The sequence below is a fragment of the Nyctereutes procyonoides genome, unplaced genomic scaffold (genome assembly GCF_905146905.1).
Source record: "Nyctereutes procyonoides isolate TBG_1078 unplaced genomic scaffold, NYPRO_anot_genome, whole genome shotgun sequence".
Taxonomy (NCBI): Eukaryota; Metazoa; Chordata; class Mammalia; order Carnivora; family Canidae; genus Nyctereutes; species Nyctereutes procyonoides.
The window spans coordinates 36,551,757-36,565,450 of NW_026575030.1; the positions used below are offsets into that span (position 1 = coordinate 36,551,757).

Consider the following 13,694-nt stretch of genomic DNA (forward strand, 5'->3'; position numbering starts at 1 on the left):
ACATATCTAAAATAAGCCTTACAGTTAAGGCCTATGTTGAGGCACATCGGCATATACAGCATTACACTGACGGCACGCTCTCCTGCAAATGTGGCCAAACAGCAGCTGGGCCCTGATAGCAATGAACTCCATTGTCCTTTTTCATTTTTAGGTGAAAACTTCATTTTCAATTTCTAGCCTCACTCAGTAAAAAAAGCTGAGGACACACATTCTTAAGGATCTTTACAAAGTATTCTTTTCCTGGAGAAGGTCTGTCATCATTAGAGCAGCTAGCTATGGTGTAAGCTTTTCATGGTCTTCGCGATTCTGAATTCTTTCTCAATTTACGACAGGTAGCTCTCAGTTTAGGAGGCAGCTCTGTCTGGCGACCGCATCCTTACAGGTGACCCCAACTCCCACAGGGAATTCTGAGATGCTGGCAGCACCAGGAGAGACTGGGTGCTTGCTGCTAACAGGATTTTCCTTAGAATCCCTGCTGAATAAGAGGCCATTGTAGAAGCAAATATTTAATAAGCTACCTGGGCCATTTGGAAGGGTGTAGCTTACAGAACTTTTAAGCACTTTTTCATCATAGGTACCATCATTCTCAACAGTTCTTTGCTATTCATCCCAATCACTTCTCCTTTAGAAAATTAACTAAGTGGGGCTCAATCTTCCTGAAGTCTGGAACATTTTCTTCTCGCTAAATTTTCTCTGATATGTTCCATTTCTACTTTTTCTAGAAGTTGAATTTAATTACCTTATCATTAAACTAAGAGAAATGAACACCGCCTCTCAATGACTTTAGGGAATGAAGTACTGAGCACAGATGTCTTTTTTCTTTTTCTTTTTTTTTTTTTTTTTAAGATTCCATTTATTTATTCAGGAGAGACAGAGAGAGGCAGATACATAGGCAGAGGGAGAAGCAGGTTCCCTGTGGGGAGCCTGATGGCAGGACTCAATCCCGGGACTTCGGGATCATGACCTGAGCCAATGGTGGGATGCTCAACCACTAAGCCACCCAGGTGTCCCCAGATGTCAGTCTCTTAAACCAAGGTTGTATAAAAAGAACGAACATGACCTTTGTGTCAGACAGACATGCCTTCATTACTTTTTGCTGTGTTGACTTCAGGAAATAATCAAGATTTTGTGTCTCATTTAGCTCATCTTCAAAATAGAAACAGTAATACCTGCCCCATATTACTGCTGTGAAGATTAGATTTTATGTTAATGAAGAGTCTGGCACAGTGCTGAGCTCATATTATTAAGCTCTCAATAAATGGTGCAATTATTAACAAGAATTTATCATTAGTAACACAAACATAAACTCTTTTAGTAGAGTTCTAAAAATTACTTACACACTGAAATTGGAATGGAATTAAAAATTGCAATGTTGGAGGATAATTATGACATTCCATAATCTGTAGAATATTAAATCTGTCATATTATCACATGATACTCTCAAGAATCACTAGAGGGCAAGCCTGGTAGCGCTGCTCTAAGCCACAATGGGGTGCATGGGGTGTGGATCTAGTTCTTCCACTGGTTCTCTCTGCTGTCGCTTTTGTTGCTGTAGGTTTACGCTCCTTGACAGTAGGTATGTTTGTTCATACGCATCCTGTGCATGGCCAACTATGGGGCTCAGTGACGAACGTGGGACTGCATCATCTGACACCTGAATTCATGCATAGATGTCTGAGTTGAGGCTTGAGCATGGTTCTTTACCTGCTCAAAAGGAACCACCACCTGTGTCTAGTAAGACTAGTTCCCTCATCACCCAGGGGGGGAGTTTTACCTATCTGTAGATATAAGGAAGATTTCCAAAGGAGCTTGTGTGGGGTAGGGTCAATGTGTTTTAGTAGCCCAACATTTCCTGAATTGCCTTACCAATGCAATTTTCCTGGAAGGACTGTGGTGATTTCTTGGGAACATTCTATGTGGCTAACCATTTTTTTTGAGAAACTCTTCTATGGGCTTCCATGGCTAAAGGATCCTTGTTTTCCTCCTACCCACCCCACCCGCCACTCCTTGTTCTCTTTTCTCTGGTGTGCCCTTAAATGTTTCTCCTCAAGGTTTTGTCTTAGGACCTTCTCCTTTTTTATTTGTACATTCTCTCTGATGAATCTGATCACTCCTGATGGCTTCATTAGAGCTTGTACAATACCAATTTATTATACCACTGCTTGTTCCCATTTTTTTTTTTCCTATTTAAGAGACTTACACAGCCTTTCAAGTAAGAACAATACCGTTAGTGTGATTTTCAATGTCTGGTCAGCTGGTGGAGGGATGTGTGCATTACGTTACACTTCTGGGTAGGGAACATTTGTGGCCCATACTGCATAGTACATTCTTGGCTTTGTTTTTTATTTTCCTCAAATTGGATGTCACTTGCCAATCTGTTAACTCCACCATAGTCTCTCCTTTGCCTTGTATGTACTGTTCGATAAACAGAGTGGGTGTAATAGGACGTGAAGTACAACAAAAATGCTAAGAAAAATGATCACCCTGGATGTTAAAGTGATAATTTTATAGCTGCCTGAGGTAGGGGAGCCACATCAAGGAAGGAGGTAGTAAAGATCAAAAGCAAATTAGGTAATAGTGGAAGTCTTTTGTAATTATGAGGGGAATCATAAAACATGCAGCCTGGGAGGAAATGACTGATAATTACTGAACAAATAATAAAAATTAAAAAAAAAAGTGAACAGTATGGGATGATTGGTCTTTCTTACCTTAAAAGAAATATTAATGCATCTAATAAAACACATAATACTTTCACACTGATTAGTTCCAGTGTGAGTATACAGCTTTTGTCGAGTGTAATATTCTGTAACATATTGAACAGTCCATCATGAAAATGAATGCTTTAAATTTGTACCTATTGCTTATATCCAATTGTGGCAATGCCTTAAATTTGGTGAGATTATAGTTGTATTTATATTGGCATAGTAAATACTTTCTAAGGGAAGTTTTAATATCCAAATTTATTGTTCCAAATCATCCAGATTAGTTCTCTGTCTTCAACAAAAATATGTAATGTTTCAATGCAAAGATCTATTTTAGGTGTAAGAGTTAGCCGTGCCAACAGAAAGAGTATGTGAACCGGTCATGGATTTCAGACTTGTTAAATAATAGAAGACAATAGCTCCCTTCTGGCATTACATGTGGTCATTAGTCTTTAGTAAATGAGATCTAAAATGTGATGGATGTGTCACTCTACCTGTAAACAACAAAAGATGCAGAGAGGAAACTCATTCTGACCAATGTAATGGATCAGAGACTGGAAACAGAGTGATGGCTCTTCAGATGGGCCAAGTTGCATGTAGATGAAGTGTGATTATCAGTAAGGAGTGGAGACAGACAGAAATGGGAAGGACAAGAGCCTGGGACAGGCTATGCACTCTATATTTCTTCCTAGATCTTGCAAAGCAGATATATTTTTTTCCCTTTAAACATAAACTTTCATGGGGAATCTACAAATAAATGTTCTTTATTCACTTTTAATAGTTCCAAGTTGGTTAACTTCGAAACTATCAGACTTGGTTAAGAAAAAGAAACATCCTTCTTAGCTTGCAAGGCAGGGCAACAGGGCTTGGTATGAAAGAAAAAACAACTTCGACTTACAGAAATGCCCGGGGCTTATGATTTCTTAAAACAGGTATTTTTAGGATAGCTATTTTAACACAATAAATGACTCATTGCCAGGAGAAAATCTAGCTGATCTCTTCCTAGCGTTATGAATGTTTGTAAATCAAATTAGCAGGAATGGTCCCTAAGAATTTGCATGTCTGACCTTAATATTATAAAGCTAACCATTTTTAAATAGTAAATTGTCTCCTAAATCACAGAAACATTCACTTTTCTCTAAGCATACATTAATAGGACTGAAATCCTTCTGAAAAGAGAGGGAGTATAAGTTGGCTGAGACTAGTGTTCATCCTCCTTTTCACTTCATCCCTTCCCTATGAGGTCCCAGAGATACTAGGAAGTGCCTTAACAAAGACGAGTTAATAATTCACGGTAACAATTATAAACTACAGAAAAGTGGCCTCAAACTGTGATTTCCTAATAGGAAACTTTGTTAGAAATGCAAATACCCAGGCCCCGTGCCAGGCTCAGTAAATCAGGAACCCTGGGAGTGAGGTCCAGCAATCTGTGTTTGAACAAGCCTTTAAGGGGACTCCAGTGCAGAGGTTTGAGAACCTCTGCCGTAGACTAATTAAAACAAGGATTTCAAGAGTCTTTGTGTTTTCTCAAAGGTGATGGGTGTTCTATGGAATAATGATAACAGCTTTAGGGATATGATCATAGTTAGTAATTACAGCCTATTCTATTTCTATTGCAATACATGTGCGCATAGCAGATTTCAGTATGTAATTTTATTAGTTCATCCAGTTAGCTCTTGTTTGCCTTTGAGTAAACCAGAGTCAAATGACAACACGGTCAGATCCTAAGATGGCAGAGATTGAAACTTAGGGTTCTCTCTTGGGCCAGCTGAGACAAGTGACTAGAGAAGTTATATATCCTTAGAGAATCGTGTACTTCTCTTATATAATCACATGTAACAGTTATAATTAGTAACTGCAGAGGCCACTTTTAGGCAAACAGGCTTTGAGCGATGGACTGTAGAAAGGGCCCACAGCAACTACTTGGCTGAATATAGACTGGCCCTTGGGGGTACCCAACCTCAAGATATCCATAGGCCCTAACTGACCAATGGGCTACTTACATCTAGGCACAGTTGTAACTGTAATCTCCTCAAATAGGGAGAATTCCGTATGTCCCCATACCTCCACACCTTCCCTCTTTAAAAAAAAAAACAAAAACAACAACAACGACAAAAAAAACAGACAATGGAATACTACTCAGCCATCAGAAAAAAAAAATGAAATCTTGCCATTTGCAATGATGTGGATGGAACTAGAGGGTACTATGCTAAGTGAAATAAGTTAAACAGAGAAAGATAATTATCATATGATCTCACTTGTATGTGGAATTTAAGAAACAAAACAGAAGATCATAGAGGAAGAGAGAAAAAATAAGATGAAACCAGAGAGAGAGAGAGAGAGACAATCATAAGAGACTCTTTTAACTACAGGAAACAAACTGAGGGTTGCTGGAAGGGAAGTGGGTCGGCAGATGGGGTAACTGGGTGATGGGCATTAAGGAGGGCATGTGATGTAACAAGTACTGGGTTAACACTGACATCTACCTCTGAAACTAATATTATATGCTAATGAAGTGAATTTAAATTTTAAAATTTTATTTTTTTTAATTAAAAAAAAAAAAAACCCAAACCAAAAAAACAGCCCCTGCCCCCTGCCTCTCTTCTGCTGTCCTGCCTGCTCCTTCCCTTGCCGTCTATTTCTTAAACTTCTATCCCCTTTGTTCTGCCTCAGGTGAATTCTTGTCACCGCCCATGCCACCAGCTTTTACCAAATCATTGCCCCACATCTGGGGGCCCCCGATCCGATGAGGAGAAACACCACAATAACCAAGTATGTAATTACTTGATTTGCTTAGGAATGAAAAGGGCTCATATTATCCATCTATGCAAAATATAACTAGGAGAAACCATATACTGAGTTGATTCTAAGGCAAACACTCTATTTTGTTTTTTCCACCACACATGCCTTCCTCTGTTATGAGATCTTGAAACAGCTCTAATAATTTTCAGATTATCAATTTTTTAAAGCTCTCTCAAATCCTATATATGTCTCATGATAAAACCCCAAAACCCTCAGAAGACCAGTGCTACCGAGCAGAGGAGTGAAATCTGCAAACATCATCCTGCACAAGTCTCAAGTGAGAAAAGGTTCTTTTCTTTCCTAGAAAAAAAAACCTCTCATTCTTTAAGGAGTGAGCGTACTGAGCAGCAAGGAAGCATTAATCTGTTTAAGAGAGGCTCAGATCTCATTCTCTAGAATCACAGGACAGTCACTGTTACATCATCAAACTGGTCCCTCAGAGCTGCCCAGGCTTAGGGACCTCTTCATAAATATGGTAATAATATCATTTAAATAACAATCACGCTCTGAATGGAGATAACTATTGGAAACACCAGCTGTGATATCCCATACTGACATTTGAAATGAAGCTGGATACTCTTGGTAGTTAATATATATCAGGTGTGTTAAGGATGAGCCACTACCTTTCTAATAGTCCTGCTACAGAGTGGAGAATTTAATCAAACAGAATATATGGCAAATACATTGTTTTGAGGAAAATAAAATATTTCTAAAAAGTTTCATGCAGCTGGCTCAGGTATCAAGATTAAAAACAAACTGGGGATCCCTGGGTGGCGCAGTGGTTTGGCGCCTGCCTTTGGCTCAGGGCACGATCCTGGAGACCCGGGATCGAATCCCATATCGGGCTCCCGGTGCATGGAGCCTGCTTCTCCCTCTGCCTGTGTCTCTGCCTCTCTCTCTCTCTCTCTCTGTGTGACTATCATAAATAAATAAATTAAAAAAAAAAAAAAGATTAAAAACAAACTTAGTGGGATCCCTGGGTGGCGCAGCAGTTTGGCGCCTGCCTTTGGCCCAGGGCGCGATCCTGGAGACCCAGGATCGAATCCCATATCGGGCTCCCGGTGCATGGAGCCTGCTTCTCCCTCTGCCTGTGTCTCTGCCTCGCTCTCTCTCTCTGTGACTATCATAAAATAAAAAAATTAAAAAAAAAAAAAACTTAGTCAACATACCAAAATTCTTCTTTTACTCTTAAAAAAAAATTGCTAGTATCAAATAAATGAATGTCACCAACTAGAAGAAAGCAAGGAAGTATTAAAACAATTTCCCCAGACTGGAAAGAACAGTCTGCTTATCATAACGACAAATTATAATAAAATCTTAATTTATTCAGATTCATCAAGCAAATTGTTCTTCATAAATGGTGGTAGTTTTGTTACCAGTTTTATAGAATAGCCCTCAGCAACTAAAGCAAACCCTGTAGCAGAGAAGCCTAAAAGATAAGCAGGGCAATTGGTGGTATAAAGTCACAGTGGTTGACACAAGTGTCCTGAGAAGCAGCAGTATTTCTTTTTTTAATGTAAAACCTGAAAGTAATTTTTCCTCATTTCCAAAGTAAGATGCTGGGTTTTCTCCTGCCAAAAGGATATCATTTTACATTTCATTTATGCAGCACTCTTTATTCAAATGAATCAAAATGATTCAATACATCAATATTAAACAGAATAGTCCTGCCTGTCATTTTCTCTCAACCCTTTAAAAAACTGCTTAGTTTATAATATGTATTTTTGGTTGGAATTACTGAAAAAGGAAGAAGGGGAAAGACTTAAAGCAGACACCAACTTTATATTCATGACCCGTATACATTTCATTATTTGTCATACAGTGCTCATTAGAAATGAGCAGCATATGGCTTAGGCCAGGGATTTTGTGGCAAAAATCAAGCATATCAAATGTGCTTCTTTGCACCAACTAAGTAAGCACTCTCTAGTGTGTGCTCTCTCTCTGGCTGACAAACCAAAGAAATCTGAGATCCTGCAAGAATTGACCTGATCTAAGCCTGGGATTAAACACTAATAAAAATGCTGGCGAAAGCTACATCACATTGAAAGCTAAGTACTGATGATTTAACAGGTTGTATTCACTGCAGCCACTTTGAGTTATTCATAAATCACAGCATCTAATTTCACTATTGGAAACATTTAATAAATTGGAATCCTATGTCCGCCTTAATGTGGACAGCAGTTTTTTCAAAGCTTCTAAAATAAATTAAAAACAAGGTAAAATGAAACAAATGAATTACTGGAAAGTGCCTATTCTAAATGAACTACTTAATGAATGCTTATAAAATGAATACAAAATATGGGGCCGATCTGACTATGATTATAGCAAAGGCAGCAAAAAGCATTAACTATTCCCTTAGGCGCATTATTTTCGTAATGGCAAGAGGCATGCCTAAAGTTCACTGTATGTTATTAAAACTCTATTCTGATATTTCCTGAGCTCAGTAAGTTTCTGAGCCCAATAATCGTTAAAAAAAAAAAAAAAGAATACCTCTGCAAACTGAAACAAGGCTGATGCTTGACATTGTTTTGAAGGAGTCTCAGGGTGGGATGTACTTGAAGATATCTGAAAGGAAACAAGTAATTTTTAATGCACAAGGACGTTTTCCCATATCAGACTAATAGATTCCGCCAAATATTTCCACTGTAGACAATGATAAAAATTACGACATGAATCATCACCCTTAATGCCTTTTAGAAGAACGGTGTAAATGATAAGGGAAGACAAAGGCCATTCTTCTAAAAACAGATGACTGGAAGAAAAAAAACACCAAGTATGGCTCATTTGCCATGTCTCTTCTAGGGTATCAGGTATGCTGCAAACAGCCACTGAGACTTGAGATGAACTGCTTTATTTCGATATATTTTTAAAAATATTATTAAAAGCTGGAAGCTGCAAGAAAAGTCAGCTACTCTCTCTTTCCTACACCTCTCCCTACAAGCTGTTCTCTGCTTCCAGGCAGCTGGGAAACAGTGCTGGAGAAGCATATGGATATGGCTCAGGGTATCTGGGACTGAATCTTAGCTTACTACTCACTAGCTACCTGACCTTGGGCAGCTCAGCTAATCTTTCTGAGGCCTATTTTTCCCAACTATAAATTGATGATAATGATGAAGAGAATAATCTCCATTTTACAGGATTATGGTGAAAAGAAAAGCTACAGAATACACTGCCTGGCGTAGCACCAGAACTCAATAAATTATTCACTGCATAGAAATAGCATTTCTTTTGTAATACCATGCATACATTCTCTCTCTCTCTTTCTCTCTCTCTCTCACTATCATTCTTCAGGTATCTGACAGTGGATAGAGGGTTCTCCACCATACCACAGTTGGTTCAACTAGGCCTTTCATTTCCCCTTGGCCATTATGGCAGCCTCATTAAAAGTTTGCTCTGATGGCCCCATGGAAGTACTTTTCAAAGATCTTTTGAGAACAAGGTCAGTTATTAATTTTGGTTCTGAAGCGAAAAAGACTTCTATCCAGCTACAAAATAGTGTAAAAGTGAGCCACAAGAGCAAAGCCTGGGCATTATGAATTCAGCCCATTCCCAGTCCCATAAAAGTATTTTTCTTCAATTAACTATGCTCACCAACTCCATCAAAGGGTACTTACTAAGCAACAGATGCACCTTAATCATAACTCTTCAATCAGAGGAGTCATTTTTTTCACCTTAATTAAATTAAGCTGGTTAGAAAAACCATGGAGGCAGTCGGTGATACAGTATCAAAGTAATGTTTAGGGATGAGAAAGAATTAGTAAAGAGACTGATGGAATTATTGACTTTATTCACTGCTGAAACCATTAAGAAAACTTTAATGCCACTATAATTAGACATATAAGCATCTTTAGAATAAATATCAGTAAAAGGAAAAAAAAGATACAGATCCTATTTAACAAGCTAGATATAAACAGACCATTGTGAATGAATAAAATTTAACCATGTGTTTTAAAGACATTTGAAGGTAAAATTATATTCTTCTTGGTCAGACCATGAAACCTATTATTTCAAAGGAGCACCATGTATAAGTGTGACATATTGCAAATATGAATCCACAAGGATTTTCCTGAGGAACGAGGTGGGTCTTACTTCAGATAGCATTTTTTACTCCTATGACTCCTCTCTAAAAGTTAAAGAAAATAACCAGTTTATGTAAGGGGAATTGCCTATCCTATATTTTCCTTTGAGGATTAAATAAGACAATGAATGAAGAGAACCACTGGCATCAACCATCTAGATTTTTAAAAAAAAATTCACAAGTTTCTAAACAAAAAGATTTACTTATAAATTAATATTGGGTTAAACAGATACTCAATTAATCACATGAATAGGGATCTCCTGATGAAATATCAGACTAGGGATGGGGACCATTTATATAAAAGCACAGTTAGGGGATCTCTTTGGAATCTTAGGTGTGCTATAGAACCCACATAAATGTACATATGCCAATACACCCAAAATTTCACATGGAATTTTAGGGTTTTCATTAGATCTTTAGAGGTTCAAGGATCACTGGTTGAGCATATCTGCTTTCAAAGTTGGGACCAACATTATATTTAATACCTCTGTAACCACTGTTCAAAATTTGAGTGCAGAGTAAATCCTCTGTGACATTAAATTCTTAAAGAAACAATATACAAAACAATTGTATTCACAAGCATATCTCACACAGGCAGAAAGGAAAGTGACAGATAAAGAATATGTGAGCAAATATGTATTATGACGTTCTCATGATATCAGCAAAGCATTTACACATTATAAACAATGTCTTAAAAGGAATGGTCTCTGCATTTGTGAAGAGTAGTTTTGCCAATGAACTGCTGAGACCACCAAGAAAGGCTACTAGAGAGGAAAAAAAAAATCTGAAAATAAAAATATGCTCTCTTTGTACAAAACCTAACACAATGGCAAATTTAGGAAGGATGACAGTGCAAAAGAAGGTCTAGTAAAAGAATTAAAATGATCAAGACATGACCGCCTGGGTTACGGTTTTAAAAAAAATTAATCAATGATGGCTCCATATTGAGTTCTAGGGTAAATGAAGATATTTTGAGAAGCAGTCTTAACCTTATGGACTTGATGATGTTAAGGATAACAGGCTTTCCGACATCATCTCTGAAGCAAGGTTAGAAACATATTGAGTCAAGCAGGTTTGACACAAAACATAAGACCTTGAAAAATGCCAAATGCACACTAATATTTCAATTAAGAGCAAAGTGTATTAAAAAAGAAAGGAATGCAATGTATAGCCAATACCCATGAGTTGATTCCATCTTCCGATTTAACGCCTGATAAATTAACAGCTAATAAATGACTAAGTTCTAACAGTAATTCAATTGTATTCCTAACTTTACTACCCATGAACAAAAATTAGTGATGCAGTTTAAATGTAACAATATTTACTATGACTTAATAACAGGCTTCTATAAATATAGTTATTCCTTAATTAAGAGACTGTGGAGTTCCAAAATACCATTTCCAAAATTTGATTCTATCTTCCCATTTATGGTTAAGTGAGCTAAGGAGAATTCTTCATTGCTTTAAGTTATTGCCATCAGCCTAAATTTAAACTCACATTACAATCTCATTAAATATAAATTGTAATATATTACCTCAGCAAACTGAAATAATGGGGACTTCTGACGTAATTCAGGAGATTCCGAAACATCCTGCCTACAAGTGCCAGAGGATACCTGAAATGAAGAAAGATGGTATGAGGCACACGGATAGTTTCTGGAAGACAACAGATGACAAATGCCACCTCAAACATTCCTTTTTCTTTTTTCTTTTTTAAGTTTTATTTATTGATGAGAGACACAAGAAAAAGGCAGAGACATAGGCAGAGGGAGAAGCAGGCTCCCTGCAGGAAGCCTGATGCAGGACTCGATCCCAGAACTCTGGGATCACAACCTGAGCCAAAGGCAGATGCTCAACCACTGAGCCACCCAGGTGTCCCTCAAACATTCCTATTTGAGGAGAGAACAGTTTTCATTTCCTTACTTGAGGCAAACTATGACAAAACTATAACTACAAAAGAGTAGTTATAGTTCACAAAGTTACACAAAGTGTCATCCAATAGTTAAATTATTGAATAAAAAGCAGGAGATGGACAAAACAATGCATTTTACAAAAGTTAAGATCAATTGAAGAGAAATTTCTACAATGATGCCCATCTGATCTTTTGGCTTTCTACCACTTTCAAAATATAGCTACTTCTTTCATTTCTGTTTCCCCAGTATTTTATATTATCCAACTACATGAAAACACAAATGGGATCTGATAATATAAACCTATGGGAAAACAAAACTAAAGTCAAATTCTTGTTTTTTAGGTATTCATGTGTTTATACACAAATCCTAATCATAGAAAAGTTAGTATTTACCTAAGAATAATTTCTTTTATAACATGTTTTCTTTTGCACTATTCACTATGTTGGTAAACATTTAGTGCTCTACAATCTTCATTTGAGATCTTCATTATTAACAACAGTTATAGAAATACCACTGGATTAAAAGAAATTCTTGCTATTAATTAATCAAGTACTCTTGTCAGGACACATACTTCCTTTTCTTATCTCATTGCTAAAACCGACCTCTATCTGCATTTGGGTGACATAATCACTTAGGCAGCCAACTATAATTCAAAAGTCGTGAGAGTCACAGAATATTGAGAGGATATTGTTATTCCTCTGATCTGACCCTTCTACAGATGAAGGAACTTAAATGACACCTCCCCTCCCTAACTAACATCCAATAATCCCCTTATTCTTGTTTATCACCACGAGACATAAACATTTGTTTCTTGTCTGTCTTCTTCCAGTAGCTCTGTTTAATAAAAAGGGCTCAACACTGCCTGCCCACAATGTCAACGAGCATTTTTTAAATAAACTAAAATAAAGTTGACATGTCTTCTAAATCCTCTCCCCCTTTTCTAAATGACAAGGTTAGAAAGTCTGAAGGAAAAAGTTATCTTTTACTATAGAGGAAAAACAAGTTAAAAATAGTTCTGCTTTTTTTTTTTTAAAGATTTTATTTATTTATTCATGAGAGACGTGGAGAGAGAGAGAGGCAGAGATACAGGCAGAGGGAGAAGCAGGAAAAGGGAGGAGCAGGCTCCCTGCAGAGGGAGCCTGATGCAGGACTTGATCCCAGGACCCCAGGGTCACGCCCTGGGTGGAAAGCAGACACTCAACCATTGAGCCACCCAGGTGTCTCTAAAAATAGTTTTAAATAACACGTTTCTGACAATAAAATAGTCCAAGTTCACCGTTGCAAATCTGGAAAAAATATAAAAACCAAAATACAGAAGAAAGTCGTCTATGATGATATCTGCAAAAGATAAGCACTGCTAATACTCATATATATATATATATATTCTCCCAGTTGTGTAAGATAATTTTTCATCAAAAATGAGACACTGCCCATAGTTAAAAACTGCTTTTTTTTTAAAATACATGATTTTTCCTGTGTAATTATAACTTTTCCAATGTAATTTTAATAGTTGCATATGATTATGTTAGGTGGTTGAAGCCTGTGGAAACAGCTGACAGTCACCTAGATTTTGTTCCTAAAAATGGAGCTTCTCACTGAACCCCTTTGTTAGATAGTGAAGATGTGTTTCTCTAACACTGTCATGGGTCAATGGGCAGGAACCAGCATTTGAAATCTTAATTGTCACCTTTGTATTGGAAAGAGTAATGGCCACCTTCTTCCAGTGACAACCTGTCACCTGACTGTTTGTATGTCAAATGGACCAGTGGTGTTTTTATTTGCTTCCCAAGAATTTGAAGCCAAGGAGACACAAAATGCACTAAAGAGAAGGCCAATGAATTCTAAAATTACTAGCCACAAAGAAGTTCTTCATTGAAGGAAAACTTGAACAAAATATAGCTTTATTTAAGAATGATGAAGAAAAATCAATACTGTTCTTGGTTTATAAAGAAAACCTTTTTAAAAAAAGAAAACTTTATGTTTAGCTCCTAGATATCTTGGTAAATAATCAAAATTTTATTCAAAATCAGGCCTAGGATTCAATTAATATTATAAAATGTCTTAAAATTCAGTAACACAGGTTATACATGCGACATAATCTATAAAAGATAGCTGGAATCAAGTATATTTGGGGTAGCTACACTGCATGAAGTCTATATATTCTTCATGAATATGGTATTTCATGATAGGTATTTTATGA

At 37.1% G+C, this 13,694-nt stretch overlaps 1 protein-coding gene across 6 annotated transcripts in view; it reads right to left on the reverse strand.

Moving 5' to 3' along the window:
• The window catches only part of BBX (BBX high mobility group box domain containing), a 268,615-nt gene that overhangs the window by 50,662 nt on the left and 204,259 nt on the right, over positions 1-13,694 (reverse strand). For all 6 annotated transcript variants that reach the window (XM_055316272.1, XM_055316271.1, XM_055316267.1 and 3 more), the window contains 2 exons: positions 11,117-11,197; positions 7,995-8,069 (listed from right to left, as the gene is read on the reverse strand). In XM_055316272.1, coding sequence (XP_055172247.1) covers positions 7,995-8,069; positions 11,117-11,197 — 156 coding nt within the window. The remainder of the gene's footprint in view (positions 1-7,994; positions 8,070-11,116; positions 11,198-13,694) is intronic.